The 20078-nt window shown below is 41.3% G+C and overlaps 2 protein-coding genes across 2 annotated transcripts; both read right to left on the bottom strand.

The window, feature by feature from the left end:
• Positions 1 to 8526: 8526 nt before the first annotated feature.
• Positions 8527 to 10636, bottom strand: ccsapa (centriole, cilia and spindle-associated protein a; the record flags this gene model as incomplete). The annotated part of the gene is made up of 3 exons (XM_080722484.1): positions 8527 to 8706; positions 9294 to 9634; positions 10252 to 10636. 3 exons carry the CDS (start codon positions 10634 to 10636, stop codon positions 8527 to 8529), a joined length of 906 nt encoding a protein of 301 aa, XP_080578610.1.
• A 3003-nt stretch (positions 10637 to 13639) lies between these two features.
• On the bottom strand, positions 13640 to 16542 carry acta1a (actin alpha 1, skeletal muscle a; the record flags this gene model as incomplete). Its single annotated transcript, XM_080721370.1, has 6 exons — positions 13640 to 13783; positions 14254 to 14435; positions 14740 to 14931; positions 15028 to 15189; positions 15277 to 15601; positions 16414 to 16542. 6 exons carry the CDS (start codon positions 16540 to 16542, stop codon positions 13640 to 13642), a joined length of 1134 nt encoding a protein of 377 aa, XP_080577496.1.
• Positions 16543 to 20078: the final 3536 nt, after the last annotated feature.

The raw sequence follows: 20078 nt of genomic DNA, 5'->3' as shown, positions 1-20078 counted from the left end.
CAATCAACACATACATTAAATAAACATAAACCCCAACATAAATGTCATTCAAAAATGCAAAAAAAACCTAAATGATAACCAAATATTAAATTCAAAGAACTGGGGTTATCAATAGGTTAATAATTCAAACCACTTTTTTTAAAAGAAACCAATGAATTGTCTGTTCAGAAATCAAGTCAAGTCGCATGAAAAGAATGATATCCTCTTGCTTTCCGTCTAGTCAGAAATCCTCTTATAGTCAAGGGTTTGAGATCCTCTTGCTTTTATATTGTTCTGGGTTACCTGTGTGTAGGTGCAGTATCTAAAAAGGTTACATTGTATTTTGTATCACAAGCACATTTATTTGTCGAGAGGTTCATTCAGTCAGTCAGTTATACTTATACTGGCGTGACAATGACAGCTACCATACTGAGGTTGACCACTAGGTGTCACCAACACATACTGTAGTTTCATGCTTGTGACAGCCATCAGAAGCCCTTAAAATAACTAGGCCTATAAAATCTTGTGGTTCATGTATTACCATATGCCTAAACGCCTAGGTCAATAAAGTTGGCATAAAAAGTGACCCATACAGGCCTATTACCATTTCCCTTATACTAATTAATTAACCTAACCTAATTTATCAACTCACTTTTAAAGGCGTGTAAACTGAAATCACTATAAACTGCACTTCTACCCATATATCATGTCAAAAGCACCATCACTACAAGTCTGTCTTACACTGTCTATAAGGATAGGCAATAAATTAAGACTATAAGGAGATATACTGCCAAAAATAGTTGTGTAAACATCTGATGGCAAACAAGTTGGCTTAAGTGGAAAGAAGATTTGAGAAAGCAAATAACAACTCTTACTTCTATAAGGCTTGCCTTGCCACTCCCCAACAACCTCCAGAATGTGGTCTGTGTTCTATGACACATGTCCCAGACAGTTTCTGTTTAGGTTCACTCACATAGGGCCCTCTACAAGCAAAGAACCACTTGTGTTAAGCTATATAAATAGTTCTGAACCTCCCACCTCCACCCCCTAGACAGGGGTGCTCAAACTATCTATTTTGACACATAGCATTTCATCATACGAAATGTCCTTGTATGGGTAAAAATGTGTGGATGATGACATTGCTGATAAATAGTATAGTAAATACTGGAGTTTTATGTCTTTTATCCATATAGGTCAGGGTTCTTCAACAGGGGGTCCAGGACCCCTAGGGGGTCCTCAGAGTTACCTCAGGGGGTCCAAATCATAGAAACCTTTTTCTCCTTTTTTATTAATCATTTGAACCCCAGTGTCCTTATTCTGAGAACCTTTGCCAAAAATAGCAGATCTACAAGCTCACAATGCCTCGCTGCTGCAAGGCGTTGTGAGCTTGTATATAGGCTATTTTCGGCAAAGAGGTTTGGTGTCGTGGGGAAAAAGAGCACACTAAGTACAGAGTGAAAGGTTTATTAAGCATTGACGGTTCAAGTGGTTAAATATCTGAAACACAAATTGACATGAATCCAAAATATACTGATGATTGTGCTGTCAAAAGATGAAACTATATGGAATCTAGTGGGGGTCCCTGCTTCATCTCTCTCTCAACTAAGGGGTCCTTGGTCTGAAAACATTGAAGACCCCTGATATAGGCTGTAAATAGATCTAGATCTCTCTCTCTCTCTCTGGTGGTTATTTATAAACTGATATAGAGCAGTCAGTGTTGGGAAGGCAGCATGCTGTGGATATCTATTGTCTGAGCCAAGTGATATAAATTATTATTATGTCACAACAACAACATTGAATCAGTACTACCTCAGATGCCTTGCCTAGCCTGTCACCGTGTCAGAATGACATCTTTATATAGGACCCTGTTAGCCCAGCCCTGCTGTCATCAAAGGCCCTCAAAGTGTGTTCCAATAGGAACCCCAGGGGTCCTTGAAGGCCAGAGGTGCCCAGCGAAGTTGGTCAACATAGCATCTAAATCAGTTTAACCACTTTAACCCTATTTACAGAATACTTTAGCTAGCATATTCGAAAAGAGCCAATCTACAAGCTCACAACGCACAACATATCAATTTTAAAATGTTTGTGAACCACTGGTTTAGAAGAACACAAGCGAAGAGAGTAATTTGGCTATACAGAACGCACATCTGATTAGTAGTTTGTAGTGTGGGGTCTATTTCTCTTCCTCGTGCAGAATAAACCTCTCTATCTGTGGCTGTAGTGTGCATTGTCCCACTTGAAGACATTTGCCACTGATACACATTTGAGGTGGAGCTAAAACTAGTCCAGTCAGTAGCAGTCCCAACAATTGTGGTGCCCATACTGCCCTAGTGGTTCTCAAACTTCTTCATGTCAAGGACCCCCAGATTAATATGTATTAGGCCGCGGACCCCCCTCTGAAAATGTTTTGTGCCAGAGACACCCATTGTTGTGTTAAAATGTTGCTGATGCGTATAACTTGTATGAGCAGTAGTGACAAATAAAACCTTCTTCCTTCCTTCCTTCTATTGACATATCGGTCGGATCGGGACTGTGGTCCTACCTATATATGGGCGAATCGGGTTTGTTTATGGTTAAGTCTTCTTTGTTTGTTGTATAACAAGGTGAACCAAAGAGTCTTAATTGAGTAATTATTGTTTCCATACTTATATTAGTTATATTTCCGGGATGATTTATCATCTCATAAAAGGTGATGATGAATAATAGTTCTCACAAGAAGGCCTCTGCTATGAGATGAGTGTCCTAAAACATGTGACATCTTAAAGAACTCTAAAAGAATCACAAGCTACATTATAGCAATTGCAGTTTATCGGTGTAGTTTTTGGGGTACTTAAGTTTATACTGTAGTTCAGGGGTGCCCACAAGGTAGATTGTGATCTACCTGTAGATCACAAAGGCTGTGCAGGTAGACCACATGACAGGCCCCTAAACGATTTAAATATAAATAATTTGTTTTATAAACATCACAAAACCTCTCTTTTTGGCATCTGTCACTTGAATTAAGATGACTTGATTGATTGACATCAAGAAGGGCCTGTCAGCTCCCTTTATGGCTTCTAAAGTAGGCAAAATCCCAAATGCAATGCTTTGTTTTCAAGAGTGGAAAAGCTACCATACAGAATGGGATGAAGACTTTCTTCACACTATTTCCCATTTCAAGTGTGTTTCATATGTAACGCTAGGGCTGTTATTTCAAAGGCCCCTCAGGTAAACGTTTGGGATGGGTAGATCATGTTGAGCTGGTCATTTTAAAAGTAACTCTCAAGTCAAAAAAGTGTGTAGCCTAAGGAACCTGTTTTGCTAAAAGTACTTGAATGAAATTGATTAAACCTGACATTACTAGTACTTCAAACCTGAAAATAATCATAATGACAGTTCTTCCCTCTCTAATACTAATATTGTGGGAAGTTGACTTGGCAGCCAGAACACACTGTCTGAGTGTGTTACAGAACTCCTTCAGAGGAGCCAGAGGACAAATGCTGGGCACCGGTATGGCACCGGGCCCACAATGGATTATGTAACAGTTGAGGACCTAGATAATAGTGTCCCTGTCGGGAAGCTATATTTCGCTTCAATGTATAGCACCAGACTGGGCTGAACTCATGTACAGTATGCTGAGTCATGACAGGACAGCAATGTAAATTATTGACCCTTTCTACCTCTCGGACGTTTTAAACCAGCGGTTCTCAACCTTTTCAGGCACTGGGACCCCCCATTTCCTCCCCCCACCCTGACAAGCATGTGGAATTGTCAGAGTTGAGGCTTTACACTTAATTTGACTCTGTTCCACATATAAATAGCAGACCTGCAAGCGCATAGTGAGCTTGTAGATCGGGTATTTTCAAAGTGTTTGTTTCTATCTTACATTATTTTGGCCATTGTGTGAGGTATTTTTTTTATTTTTATTAAAAGGTTTTTGAAAGTCCTTAAATTGTCACTTAACTAATAACTGCCATCTGGGGACCCCCAATAGTTATGTGGGGACCCCCCTAGGCGTCTGGTCCCACATGTTGAGAACCACAGTTTTAAACCACTTCTTATTGCGACCGTAGGTTGCATTTTACTGTCAGACCCGTCACAGCTTGTCCGTATCCGTACGTACGGGTAACGCCTGACACTGTGGTTCCCCTGACACATCACTGTGACATCACAGTAGATATCACAGGTGACATCACAGTGATGACAGATACTCAGAGCAGGGATAATGCCTGACACTGTGGTTCCCCTGGCAAATCACTGTGACATCACAGGTGACATCACAGTGATCTCCATATATGGACATAAACAGGTGACATCACAGTGGTGTGGCTGGTTCAGAATGGATCTCCATGTAGGGATTGTATGTTGGGATGTCATGGGAATCACTCTAACCAAATCCCTTTTATGCCCATATATGGAGATCCCTGATGTCATCAATATTAAGCCCATATCTAACAGGACTTCATATGGGAATGCCCATATATAGAGGAAGTCAGCCCATAACTGTGTGGCTGGTTCAGACAGGGATCTCCATGTATGGGTATAAAAGGGATTGGATGTATGATGTTAGATGTGATAGATGTCATAGGATTTACACAACGAATAACAGAGTAAGCATGTTTGGGGTCTCACAGCATATCTCCATGTACAGTACATGGATCTCCATATATGGGTAACTGGTCCGATATACATCACTGGCCAGATGGCCAAGACATGGCGCGACCTCTTACTAGTTATGCGTTATTATGTTATGTAAAGTGCTTTGTAACTGTCTTCTATTCAAATAAAGATTCTCATTTATCTATGCTACTTTTTGCGTGTTGTGCAATATATAAATTGTGGCTGTGAACGTTCCACCTATTCACAAATGTGTCATTTAGTATTTTAACCCTATTTTAACCCTATCTCGAACAAAATGTACAGGTTACAATTCTGAATCCATGCTGCAGGTCGAGAAGTTAGCTTACTTAACCATATAAATCAAACAGAACAGTTCATGAAAACAAGCAAGTGTAGTCACATGATAAACTAATCAAATATTTATTCACAGCAATGCCCCAGAGTGGATGAAAATATATATAGTGCATGTTATCAAATACAAATACAGTGACCAAAATGTAAACAACAGCTGACATAAAATAGTCAAGATTAAATTCACCATAATACATATCTCACTCTGTATAATATGTAATATCTAATCTAATTCAAAGTCTTTTTAAGACATAGCTAAAGCAAATAAAATAATAATTTCTTTCTCCAACAGTGTATTTTCCAAACTCTTTAAGCCTTAATTGTTTGTTTAAGTTGCATAATATTTAGACGTGGATATTATTATTAGTGTCTACAAATAATGCTCAGCATTTGCTTTAACATGCTTCAAATTCCAGACGGCTGGAGCTTATTTATAGTCAGTGACAGAAAAGTATTAGGCTACTAAATTCACTTGCAACCTATTTCCAGCGATTGTTTTTTTTTTTTTTTTTTTTTCTTTTTTGTAGTGCTATATGCAAACCTCTTCCATCTGGAACCCATATAAAACTATTGACAACTACTAAAACATTAAAACTAAATCATGTTTGACCCACATCTGCATACAATGTTATTTACTTTGCATGTAATATAATCTTTCTTCCTGAGATGTTTCCTGGAATGAGCACACATAAAGGGATGCTTAAAAGCCTTGGAATATTATACAAAGACCTGAACCTGTCCCTTAAATTAAAACATTTTTTTAAACTGAGCAGTTGGATTCCAAAATGAGACATAATAAAACATTTATAAATAAATACCCTCTTACTCTTGCTAGATCACAATATTTTGTGATAAATGATTATGGTAAAAGACATCATTTGGTTGACCATTTTCAAGTCAGGATCCTTCTCTATATTTGGGGTGAACGTTTGGCAAAAATAGCAGATCTATTCAAGCTCACAATACGTTGTTTTGTGAAGCATTGTGAGCTTGTAGATCGGCTATTTTCGGCAAACGACATTTGGTGTAGAGGGGGAAAAGGAGTGGGCCGAGTACACAGAGGGGGGACTCCGGTCAATGAAGCAGAACGATTTCTTCATACATGCTATTCTATCATTCCAATGTTTTATATGGTCAATCTACAAGCTCACAATCAAGCTCAATATCGGCTATTTTTTAATAGCACTGTGGGACGTGTTAAAGGAAAGCTAGTCCTTGACTCTTCACTAGTGACAGTCTGATCTCCTAGAGGAGATCTCTGATTCAGCACACGCTTGCTGACCCCCTACGGTACATCAGATAGGGAATCTAATTAGATTGTCCATGCACAATACAATTAAAGCCAAACCCATTTCCTTGTCCTCTACAGTAGAGAGAACGCGTCATTTTCTAGACATAGAGTACAGTACATCTGTGTGTGTCTTGGGACTTCAAACATTTGTGTTGCATATCACAACGCAACAGGAAAAAGGTTTCATTCTGAGGTGTAATCATGTGCGTGCACAATCCAAGTTAATATTTTGTGTGTAATTCAAGTTAACAAAATGTTTGCTGTCACAAACTTAACACCAGCTGAAAATGTATTGAAACAAGATTAGGACATCTCTAAGAAAAATTAATCGTAACCGGAGTGTCAAAAACATATATGAGTGAGAAAATGTGCCCTCTTGTGTTATTAATCATATGACTGTTTAACATTCTTAACTAATTAACATTCGTAAATAACATTGTCATAAGAAAAGACGGACAGACATTGACACATTTTTTTACTCATATATTCTTTGACACAACTAAATACAACCCATACATTTTCATTAGCCCTCAATTTCAATCACATTATTTAATACTGACATCACAATTAAGTTACAATCATAAATTAAGTCATAACAATCAACAAAATAATGTGATATAAGTGAAACCTACTGTACATTAAGATTAAGTGTTAATTGTGCCATTCATTAACAATATTTTTCAACTTTTTGTATTCAAGTGTGTCAACAAGTGAGTTGTGATGAATTATACGTTTTAAATCGAAACATAATCAATGTACTTGCAGGATTGTATAATTGAGGGTAGTTTAATTTCTTGAACCATTTTTGATTATTTTAAATGTGAGCGTGATGAAATTTTTCACTAATCCTGTCACTCAATTTACAGTTCAACAAAGGAAGCCATTTCAACCATTTTAGACCATGCCAATCTATGACAAGACATGGTGTTTACTAAGAGGTCATAAGATGATGATGACATTTTGTAATAAAAAAAAAACAAGAAATATATAAATACATATTCATTAATGTAATGACACTTCACCTAACAGAAAAGCAGTTTGTTAGCACTGTTCGCATTCTGCACTGTAACCACCGACTTAATTTGTAAACCACAACATATCAATGTATTCCAGTATTGAGATGTCAACTCAATACAGTAAATGTCACCAATGCCTATTTCGGTGTAGAGGAAAACATTTGGAAATGCCAGTGTCCCTCTAACACTCCCCATACCCTTTCAAATGCTGTAAGCATCCAGAAGGTCATTTGGAAATAAACAGATGATTTACCCACTGAAACAGTTTTTCTACTTCTGCACTGATGGCGCTTAGTTAGCAATTAATTGATGATCAAAAAACTATGAGAATAACAGGCTATGATAATAGATTTGCGCATCATCTTTCAGCTCCAAAATACAGAAATATCAAAAATATCTCACTGTTTGGTCCTTTCCAAGAGCCATTATTAAATGAAATACAAATACTGATCTAATCGGTACAGCTGCCTTTGTGATTTGACTCAAAAATACTCCACCTGTTCCAGTAAGAAACGGTGATAATGCACAGCGATGTGTTTTGAAAACAGTCATGCTTAAGAAATAAAATACATTCATATAGTGATTTTGCCTATTGTGTAGATATTTATAAAAAACCCTCTGTAATTCTGTACATCTTAGAAAGAGTTACTATTATTTTTGGACAATTCTTTTTTGAAACAAATTTAGTTGCCGGTTAGTAAATAAATACTTACATTTCAAACACACACACACACACACACACACACACACACACACACACACACACACACACACACACACACACCTTCTTAGCTGAATAACAAAGCTGGGCCTGCAAACAATATAATTTTTGGGTGACATGATCTGCCAAAAAAAGTAGTCTGTTGTCATCAGACATAAAGCACACCGATTCCACCACCGCATTTAGTGTCAAAAAATCATTCACTTCTTCACAACTCCCTCAACAGGGAGTTATATATTGGGCACTATATAGCAAACTCATCAGTGAAATTAAAAAAGCACATTTCAGACACACTACAAACTGTCTTTGCGATAGTGACCATAGGTTGTACGTACCCTACTTTTCATGATGCATTTTTATGAGATAAGGTTGAGCCCACTACGTAGGGTACAATAATAATCACTCTACATTCGGACACCACTACAGATGGTGTAATCACTATATAGCGCACAATACTGTACTGTATAGTGAGTAAGGGAGTGATTTTAGACACAGCAATGGCGTTAGGGGATGGTGTTTCAAGATGGCCGACAGTGATGCTTTGCCTGTGGCCCCCCCGGCACTTGCCTCTACCTCAGCCGCGCGGAGAAGCAGCGCATGTACTCCGTGATCCAGCGGTCGTCCACTACGGTCAGCTCGGACTTCCTCAATTTCTCCAGGTCGGCTGACCGCGCTCTTCTGCGCTCGCCGTGGGAGCCTCGCTTGTCCGATTCCCGTCGGGTCTGGGCGCGCACATCGGGGGCGCGAGTCTGTGTGTGGAAAGAGACGGCCGGAGTTGAGGAGGGTCAATGAGATAGGAGCTTGCCTCCCGAAACACAAGCCATTTTTATTATTAATGATTGCCTGCGGCAGTGGCAGTGTTGGATGACATACCTACACTACAGTTCCTTGGTATCCACTACATAAGAAAGTGCCCATGTGCTAAAAAGCATTTTGTTTATCCAGACCAACTTCAAATTAGGCTTGGTATTTGTTGTCATGAATTGAATAACAAGGACTTCCAACGTAAAAAAGACTGTAAAAGGACTTATTTGGAATGTTCCTTTTAGGTAGGGTGTTTAACTGTACTTGTACTGTACTACATTTCTATTGTATTGACTATACTTGTACTGTTCTCAATGTTTTGTCTAATAAAATAATCAATCAATCAATCAAGTCCAACAGTAGAATAAACTGAAATTCTTATATTGAGAACATTACTAGAAACCATTGGTATAGGAATACACAGTAGGCTCTATGGTATGATGAGCACAAACCGTTTCTTGAAGTTTAAAGATAAGATAAGTAAACTCATAAACACAGTACATACTGTACATAGAAATGAATAGAAACTCACCTCATTAGGCACCTTTCTGACCTCACTGTGTTTCTCGGTCCAGTCGTATCGGCAGAGCGGTGGTCGCCTGTTTTCTTTCTCCCTGTTGCTGACCGGCGGCTGGCTCTTGGCTCTTGATGTTTTACGAGCCGTTGCCGCGGGTTTGTCATCGTGCGAACTGTCCCTGTGTACCGGTTCAGAGCGAGGGGTCCGATGGCGGTGGCGCCGTTTAGGTTCCGGTTTTACCGGTTCCTCGTCAGAGGACACCCTGTCCAATGGACCATCGTCTGTCGCCGTGTCATCGCCGGAGGTGTTAGGGGCATCCGTAGTTGAAACCATGCCTGGACCATTCACACCGTTTTCTAGAAAGGAAAGATAAGGATGGATGGATGAAGGAAGGAAGGAAGGAAGGAAGGGAGGGAGGAAGACAGAGAAAAAATCAGCCCAAAATGAAAGCAATCAATTAAATCAGGGGTCTTCAATGTTTTCAGGCCAAGGACCCCTTAGTTGAGAGAGAGATGAAGCAGGGACCTCCACAACCTGTTCATAGATTCCATATAGTTGTTTGACAGCACAATCATCAGTGTATTTTGGATTCATGTCAATTTGTGTTTTGAGATATTTAACAACTTGAACTGTCAATACTTAATAAACTTGACCTTTCACTCTGTACTTAGTCTGCTCTTTTCTCCCTCTACACCAAAGCTCTTTGCCAAAAATAGCCGATCTACAAGCTCACAACGCCTTGCTGTGAGCTTGTAGATCTGATCTATTTTTGGCTAAAGTTCTCGGAAGATGGACGCTAGGGTTCAAGTGGTTAATATAAAAAAGGAGAAAAAAAATTCTATCACTCAAAGATTTGGAGGACCCCCCTGTAGTAACTCTGAGGACCCCCTAGGGGTCCCGGACCCCCTGTTGAAGACCCCTGATATAAATTCTAGACAGAAATCGTCTGCATAATAGCACAGCCTATATTTACCTGTAGGTGCAGCATCCAAACAGAGTGCCTCCTTTGCCTGTACGTCCGCTTCTCTGTTCTCAAAAGGAGGTTTAGGTTCAGGGGAGGACCTGGGTTCAGGGGAGCTCCCCGTGGAGTCTGATGACCTCCCGTGCAGGACCCCTAATGACGTCGACGGTTTGACGGACAGGGGCAAGACCTTGTTCCGGGTCAGTCTGGGAGTGGAGCGCCCGCTGGAGTCGGAAGCGTTGTCCCAGCCTTCCCAGATCCACGGCTTGTGCGAGGACTCCATGACGCGGCGCGTCAAGCGGTACTTGAGCGAGTCCTCGTAGCATTTGGAAAAGGTCTCCCATCTCGGGTCTCTGAATTTCTTCATGTATTCCGTCCGTATTTTCTTGGTTACCATGGTTCTTCTTGTCGGTTTATAATTCCAATCACTTTGAGTGAACCGGAAAAATTAGAAAAGAATAGAATTAGAATTCATATATGCTTTCCTAATGAACTTCACTGTTGCAGCGTAGCCCACCTGTGTAGAGTTGGGTTGTGTGTGGATGGATACACTGAACTGAAGATAATTCAATGCATTCACCTGCAGCGCTCAGTGACGTCACGAGATCAGGTGTCTACAGTTAGGCCACGCCCACCTGTCTACGGCTCTACGCCAATTAGGCACCGAGGATTGAGTGACATTTAGCCTACATTTCAGCACTGACCACTCCACTGACTGGCTGGCTAGTGGCTACAATTTCACATAGCTGTCTTCTTCTAGCTGCTACATCATTGTTATGCATTGCCTATCATTTTCATTCTAAAAAGAAAAAAGAAAAGAAAATCAAGGAAAAATGATTAATTAACAGATGCCTAATTGGATTAATTAACATTTATCGGCAGTGGCCTTGCTGGCCTATATCCAAGCTGTTCGAAAACAAGCAGGAAAGGGGCGTTTTGTGCATTTTCCATTTGGTGAAGCATCATTAACTAAGCAAGTGTTAATGTAATTTGCTGCTGTTATGACAGCTATATCACACCATCGGCCGGGGCGCCTCCGACTTGTAGCCCCACTGCAAAATACTACAGACCATTTATTTGCCAATGCCTCCTAGTCAGATGCAGTACCATCACAGCACATTTATTATTCCACCACGTAATCTGAATAGGCTGGCTGTAAACCGTAGATCAAAGGCTACTGACCATCTTTTTCCCGACAATTTGCTGCGCTGATCGATGTTTTCTTCACCTGCTGCTGCTGCTTGTAGTGTAGGCTACAGCAAAGCCCCGTTTGTAAACACCGTCTGGTAATTAATGGAGCTTATCGCGTACGTGCTTATCTATCTAGGGCTACTCACCTAAGGAAAGTGACGACTGTTATCAGCCCTGCGGTTTCATTCCAGGCGTTAATCTTGTCATTCGTTGTGCATAGATGTGTTCCTCCTCCTGTCCCTTCAGCATACAGCCATTACAATCTGGACGAATATGTTTTTATTTTTTCCATGAAGAGATGGGGTGATCACTACGCGCATGCTCAACGGTCTCTACACTACACTGGTGCTGGTGGAGAGCGATTTAGTCGAGGAGGTGCGCCTCAGTGGCGTCAGTTCAGAAAAAGCTAAGGTATGGCAACATGACTGGTGTCTTGCGCGCGCGTGCAAGACACCAGTCATGTTGCCATACCTTAGCAACAGGCACAATGAAAAGTACATTTTATTATTTCCCCCGCTAGCCAAGGTATGGCAGCTACCATAGCTTGCCATACCCAATTGACGCCTCTGGCGCGCCTCTAGGCTGGCTGGCCTACAAGTGTCTAAAAGAACAGATCTACAAGCTAATGCGTCGCATCAACGCGTTATTAGCTTTCAGTAGAGGCCTATCTACCGGTAGGTCTATATGTTCTTTCTAGCATCAGTGGAATGTGATCTGACACCCTCCCAGGTGCAATGTGTGAGTGCATGGTGCTGGACTGGTGCGCGCGATTAGGCGCGCTCTAACAAGTGCCAAAGCCAACAGGTTGAGGAAATAATTTTCTTAAGTAGGCTATTTTCTTTCGTGTGGTTAAGCCAAACGTGTTCAGTTCTAATTTATGTGACATTTGTAGCGATAAAAATCGATTTGACACTGAGCTACCATTTAAAGGAACACTTCACTCATTTCCAACCTGAAAATGGCACAATTTGATTCTGTCTAGCCTACGCACTGTGTAATGTGGACACTTATAGAGACCTGCCTATAGGCCTACCACCACTATTGAGGCAGTACCAGTGACATAGCTTACTACAGCATCAGTTGGCTGGTTTGGACATTTCAAACAAAACCTTTATTCTCCATTTCAGCACGCTAAACATTCTAAGAAGAGAAAGGCTGTAGTTTCTATTTGCTAGGAATCCCCATTGATGATGTCATTTCTAGTTGGCAGGATTCTGAACTGCCCATATAGCCCCCCAATGAGGTGCAGAATGAGTACGGTGAAATCTTGAGCATTGGTAAGGAGGGTTCAAATAAAAATGGCTGAAGTAGTCCTTTAAATAAACATTTAATCCAAACTCACATTGGCCAATGTTTATCCAATTTACTTCACACTTTCCCTTTAGGCCCTCAAGTAGAGCAGCTGTCTGGCTGTTCTGGGCCAGTGTCTTATCTTTACAGTACCCCAAGTGTGATGTACGTTCTTCTTGAGCGCTCTCTCCCCTGCCCACTGTTATCCTAATTATATGGAGAATATCTTTTTCAGTGGAAGAAGTTACAAGTCTACCCTTGTTTTAATTTGATGCTGAGAAACAACACTGCCATTAGGGGATGGTTTAGCTTGGCATGACGTTTGCCACTAGACTTAGAACAACTGTCAGTGAACTGTGAGCTCTTTGTTTGACTTTCCGAGCCATGTTGGAGCTATTCCTCCAAACAATAAGACACTTCCCAAGTGTTAAGTGCCTCAAATGTTTATGCTGCAGTCTGACTTTATACCTTAACGATTTTCAACACCTTTCCCAGTGAGGGAGTTTGTGCATCCTTAAAATCTCCCAAAAACATTCAAAGGATAATAAACAGTAGGCATAAGTGAAAATAAAAGTTTTATTTGCTTTGGTCTTTTTTTAGTTGGTCCGAGTGGGTGCGTGGTACCTCGAAGCCAACACCGGGTAGCAGGAGACTCATGGATAAGCCTGATCTGTTCCTCGGTCGTCCCCCATATATAGCAAACTGTTATCATACACAAAATATCAATAAATAAAATATGTACAGTTTACACATTCACACGGTGGCATCATTTTCCATGTGTCCTTGGTGTTGACATTTGTTTCCACAGTGGTGCGCGTTCATTTGGCTAAACAGTAAAGTTGTAGAAAAGATAACGTCTTTGGCACAGCGATGGCATGCGTGCCACAGCTTTGATCCTGCAGGGCGAGATATCGCACTTTTAGAAGCACTTCCTGTGGACGATGCTGGGCCCTGCCTCGTCGTACTCCTGCTTGCTGATCCACATCTGCTGGAAGGTGGACAGAGACGCCAGGATGGAGCCTCCGATCCAGACAGAGTATTTACGCTCAGGTGGGGCAATGATCTGCAGAGGAGGAACCAGACGTTTGGATTAGTAATTGTCCATAACGGGATCAGTTCTAATTTCATTTCAAATGTTAGGCCTATTTGAAATAGGCCTAATGCAATCAATTTGTTCCTTAAAGCGTAGTTCATCCAACAAAAAAAATAAAAATAAAAATAATTATTTTCTATTAATTACACACCCCATAAAGCCTTGAATAGGGCATAGTTTTGTTTTTGCCAAATTCTTGAGATAATCATTTGATGACCAGGTCATGGGTCAATAGGAGACTCGGTGGGAGACTCTTTGAGTGTCCTACCAGATACGAGACTCCGCCGGTCATCAAATGATTATTATTTTTATAATTTTATAATTATACAAAAATGAATTCAAGACTTCGTGTGTGTAATCTATGGAAGATAAGTCATTTTTGGGGAACAAATTAAAGGAACAAATTGATTGCACAAGGTTAACAATTTTGAGTTGAATACCTTGATCTTCATGGTGCTGGGGGCCAGGGCGGTGATCTCCTTCTGCATACGGTCAGCGATACCAGGGTACATGGTGGTGCCACCGGAGAGAACATTGTTGGCATACAGGTCCTTACGGATGTCAATATCGCACTTCATGATGCTGTTGTAGGCTGTCTCATGGATACCGGCAGACTCCATACCTGTAGAGGTTCACAGGGTCGGGTCAACAACTTTACATTTTGTCCATGTATACTACAGTATGTGGCAGAGAAGCTCAAGCCGAAGCCTAACATCTATAGCCTGGACAAGGGGAACATCCCTCTTGCCCTATAGCAGTAGATGTTTGGTTTGAAACTCGGGTGTTACACACAGTAAAACCCCTCAGTGTTCACTTAAATCAAGTGTACAAATGGATAAATTAACAATGAAGACTTTACTGTGTGTATAGGCCTAAAGTGAATGGAATAAATTAAGGAAATGCATAGGCTACATTTGGATGCTTACCAATGAAGGAAGGCTGGAACAGGGTCTCGGGGCAACGGAACCTCTCGTTACCGATGGTGATGACCTGACCGTCGGGCAGCTCGTAGCTCTTCTCCAGGGAGGAGGAGGAGGCGGCGGTGGCCATCTCATTCTCAAAGTCCAGAGCCACGTAGCACAGCTTCTCCTTGATGTCACGCACGATCTCACGCTCGGCTGTAATCAGCAGTGCGTATAAGTTAGCATTGTGATACATTGAGCGTAAAAATGACCCAACACAAAAGGTTTAATTTTTTCAGCAAAAGAGCTTACCGGTTGTGACAAAAGAATAGCCACGCTCTGTCAGGATCTTCATGAGGTAGTCGGTCAGGTCGCGACCAGCCAGGTCCAGACGCATGATGGCGTGGGGCAGCGCGTAGCCCTCATAGATGGGGACGTTGTGGGTCACACCATCGCCAGAGTCCAGCACGATACCTATAAGTTCAGATAAACATGTAACTCAATCATTCATGGAATGAAAAATAAACATTTAATTCTGTTGCAAACAGAAATTGTCCTTACCGGTGGTACGACCGGAGGCATACAGTGACAGCACGGCCTGGATGGCCACATACATGGCAGGGACATTGAAGGTCTCAAACATGATCTGGGTCATCTTCTCCCTGTTGGCCTTGGGGTTGAGGGGGGCCTCTGTGAGCAGGGTGGGGTGCTCCTCGGGGGCCACACGCAGCTCGTTGTAGAAAGTGTGATGCCAGATCTTCTCCATGTCATCCCAGTTGGTGATGATGCCGTGTTCGATGGGGTACTTCAGTGTCAGGATACCCCTCTTGCTCTGGGCCTCGTCTCCTACATACGAGTCCTTCTGACCCATACCCACCATCACTCCCTAGGAGAAGAAAAATAACAGTCCTTGTTAATTACCACATCATAGGTGTGCCATGAAATATCTAGTCCAGGGGTCTTCAACGTTTTCGGGCCAAGGACCTCTTAGCTGAGAGAGTACAAGTACAATGCCTCGCAGCGCAAGCTTGTAGATCTGCTATGTATGGCTCATGTTCCAATAGGGATGCTAGGGTTCAAATGGTTAATGTAAAAAACATGATCCTATCACACAAAGATTTGGCGTCCCCCCTGTAGTAACTCTGAGGACCCCCTGTCTTTGATGTAGGCTAAAACTCCAAATGAACATATAATACATGTATTGTAGTTATGCTGGTTGCTATGTTATACATTTAGTCTTTACATCCAAATTGAAGTCTTTGACGCACTTCTTAAGTCAAAGACCTAACAAGGTTCTCAACCTGAGGATCGATAACCCCAGGGGGGGGGGGGTCCCCAGATGACTGTTAAGTGACAATTCAAGGTCTTTTGAGACCTTTTTAATACTAATACTAAAAATAGTATATCATTACTGCACTAATTACCATATTATACTAGAAAACGGTCAAACATTGTCAAATAATATAAGAAAGATCGTTTTAGATTGGCTATTCTCACAATGTTTATCTGTGGAACTGAGTTAAACAAAATGTAATGCCTTAACTCCTACAATTCCAAGTGCTTGTCAGTGTGGTGGGGTCCCAAGTTCAATGAATTTGGCGAGTCAGGGCCAGAAGAGGTTGTGAACCACTGTGTTAAGTGATACAAAGGTTATTCCCCACGCCTTTCTGTGTTCCAAGTGTTATTGCTCCTCTGTACCTGATGGCGAGGGCGGCCTACGATGGAGGGGAACACAGCTCTGGGGGCATCGTCTCCGGCAAAGCCTGCCTTCACCAGGCCGGAGCCGTTGTCGCACACAAGAGCGGTAGTTTCATCATCGTCACACATGATGGCGGATTCTAAAGAAAATAGAAGAGACATTGTTTAATAAGGATTTTTTATAACACACACACACACACACACACACACACACACACACACACACACACACACACACACACACACACACACACACACACACAGCTTATACTGTAAAAACACTTATCAAACTATAAATAAACTATAACTAAAAAATACTTTTTATCCAGCAGAAATCTACAATCTACATCACATCAGTGGTTTAATTAAGACAATATTACACAATGTGCCATGAAGTGCCAAAAGGACACCCTCAAGCGTAATATTGAGATTATACAAGTTACCCTTAAAACTATAATTCCCTTAAAACTACTATAATTCATTTAACTTGTAAATGCATATACAACAACAAATGATCACCTACATGACTCTATTCATCATGAGGCAGACAACATATTTGAATAGCAGGATCCTTAAGACTGAATCATTTGAAATGGGGATCCAAAGGCTGAATTTGGGGGTCCGACATGGTCTAAAAAGCCCAGCTCTATCCAGTTTATAGAGTTCCAAATCATAGGCCATGTCAAGTTTACCCTCAAATTGACTATAGTGTAGCCTAGTTATTACATCAGCCTGCAAATATAACAAGAGCCAGCCAGTATTCTATTTTAGTTATGTGACAATTGTTGTATCTGCTGAAACAACAGGATAGATGGGCACCAAGGAAGAGGGCAGCTCGGTGTTAAATTGGCATTTTTTTCCCCCAACATTTTTTTTTAAAATAAAACTGTTTTTCATTAGTAGCCTAATTAGAACATGCTTAAACATTCGGCAATTAAGGTCTAATATTTCTACAATTGCTACAAAACCTTAATACGAAAATATATACCACATATTCCGAATCATATCTTTATTGTAAGGTTATAACGGATTACCGATAGCCTAGATAACATTGTAACCCATCGAGACTCGAGAGTAATTGTGCGCTCTTACGCATCCCATCTATCGGCTATTAAAATGTTTAGCCAAGTAGGATCACATTTAAAGAAACCCAATTAATGTAAAAACTAACAAATCCCACATGGGTGCCCGATGAGATGATCCAGAAACATCACCATCGCTAACAAGCACCTCTGACAGACGCGCATTTGTCTGGAAGTGAAGTTAAGCAGCACACAGCGGCGGACTGCCAAGCCCCGGCATTTCTGCTGCAGCGGAACCTATCCTTTGATCGGGTTCATTCATAGAAAGGCAGTTTAAAGTCCCAATGCAAAAAGGAGAAAATCCACCAGTTCCCGACCCTATCGTAGTCCCAGCCTGTATATCCCTGGTACTCCACGTCCGTTGTGCTTACCTGTTGGCTGTTGTTGTTATTGTCGATGATCAGAGCACAAGTGCGGCAGACAGGAGGTTCGAGCTGGAGAGACACAGAGACCACCGGGATCCTTATATACCCGGGCCCTTCCACGGGGGGTTTTCTCCCCCCTTCCACAGACAACCATTTGGAATGTCCATGTATTCCATAGGAATTCTCTCTACCCTTCATCCATATTTGGTTCTTGGTCGGGAGTGTCTCGGGCACGCCGCAGGGAGAGCGCTCCGTCGCCGCGCTCCAGGGCGCGCGGGGCGCTCCATATATGGAGAGGTAGTCCCGAATCCACACAGGAGATCTCGGCCCGTGTAAGGCGAGCCCCCCGCTCTCCCGGCAGCAGGCTAGGCGCGCCGTGACGCAGAACTACTACTACTGTACCACACCACACACGTAGACAGACAGAACACACACACACACACACACACACACACACACACACACACACACACACACACACACACACACACACACACACACACACACACACACACACACACACACACACACACACACACACACACACACACACACACACACACACACACACACACACACATACTCTCTCTCAAAGGAATGTCAGTCAGTTCAGTTCACAAAGTGGATACCGATTATGGTTGTCAGTTTGCCAGTGGGGTGCTTTGTACAATTGCCAGTAACTATATAGCCTGGTCAAAGGTAGTAATTTGATGAAAAATGACAAAATAAAAAGAACTCCTGCACAGATAATCACTGTCAATAAAGATATAGGTCTATATATGAAGGTAGATGTGGTGCAATGTGGTTATGTTAATCTTGTTTATGAAAGGATCCCCATTAAGCACCAGGGTTTAACATTCTGTTTGAGTTTTGTGGAATTTTACATACTCACAGGCCATATAGGCATGGACTGAAGTAGGCAATCTAAACTTAAGGTGTCTTAAAATAACCAAGAAAATGAATGGGTAAACTAGGTAAATAACTAGGGAAATAAAGGGTAAATAGGTAAATAAACTAGGTAAATAAAGGGTGAGGAAAAAAAGATACATTAAATAAGGTATAAATAGAGTATAAAGAACTACTCTCTACATTATACGAACTTGGTAACTTCATTTTCAATAAGACAGTGTTTAGTCGGCATCGACAGAATTAAAAGCTGCATGTGTCATGTATGCATTAAGGTTGTGATTCATCAGTGAAAATCTGGGTCACTTCTGACTGAAGCAATCATACTATATTTTCTGAAAACGAGGGGTGTTGGTTGAAAGAGAACTTTTAAACCCAGTAGAACAGCTGCAGCCAACTGCCGGCAAAAGCATTCTTTTCAGAAGCCCTTGTATTTTCACAAGAGCCAAAAGGTTCATTGTGTTTATCCAACTGCTTGACTAGGGTATCAGATTTACAGGGCTGGCTTTTAGTAGATCCAAATCAGGTTTTAAAGAGACATGGTCATGCATGAAATAAATGTATTATTTGAATGACTAAATATAGGTCAAGTATAATGGAATCTGGAAGTCTACAGTATGTGACCAATGTTAGTTCTGTAGGCAATGGCCAGGGTAATTATGCCCACACAAAGCCATAAATAACACGGCCATATTAAGATGGGTTATGGTGAATGATGATGTCAGACTTGAAGTCCATCTCAGAGGTTTCTAGTAGTGTTAGGTGTCCTAACTATAGAGCTTCAAACCCAATCCAAATGGGCTTGACGGAAGCGCATCCATTGTTATATTTCAGTTTCGGCATATGTAGGCACTATTATTTATATTGGCCTCAGAAGACTTTAAGACATATTGTTAAAAATGTTCAAATTTGTTACCAAGGGGTTCTTCCAAGTTATTTCCTTAAAAAGTGAAACCTGGCCATTACAAGTAAAATGTGTTTTTTGTAACAGCTTGGTTGGATAGTGGCAGCTAGCTTTATTCCAAACCGATAAAACTTAGCAACCCAATCAAATGGCAAACTATGTGTATTGTCAACTGTCAACATCCCCAAATTAACCTGCTGTCTCTATTTTTAGGAGGCAGATGGTCCCTTCTCCTGCTAGGGCTGTAAAGTAGAGCAACGTGGAGACAGTCAAGGAGTGAAACACTATTTATAAAACCCACCTGTGTCACCAATGAGGAGGAAGCCCTCACTACGTAGGATAACAAGTCCATTCAGCAGCCAACTTTTTGAGTGGTACTATAACTGCTTTATACTGTCTGTGGTGGGA

This window comes from Nannobrachium achirus (genome assembly GCF_963921795.1).
Source record: "Nannobrachium achirus genome assembly, chromosome: 3".
Taxonomy (NCBI): Eukaryota; Metazoa; Chordata; class Actinopteri; order Myctophiformes; family Myctophidae; genus Nannobrachium; species Nannobrachium achirus.
This window is presented reverse-complemented; position numbering and strand designations above follow the sequence as displayed.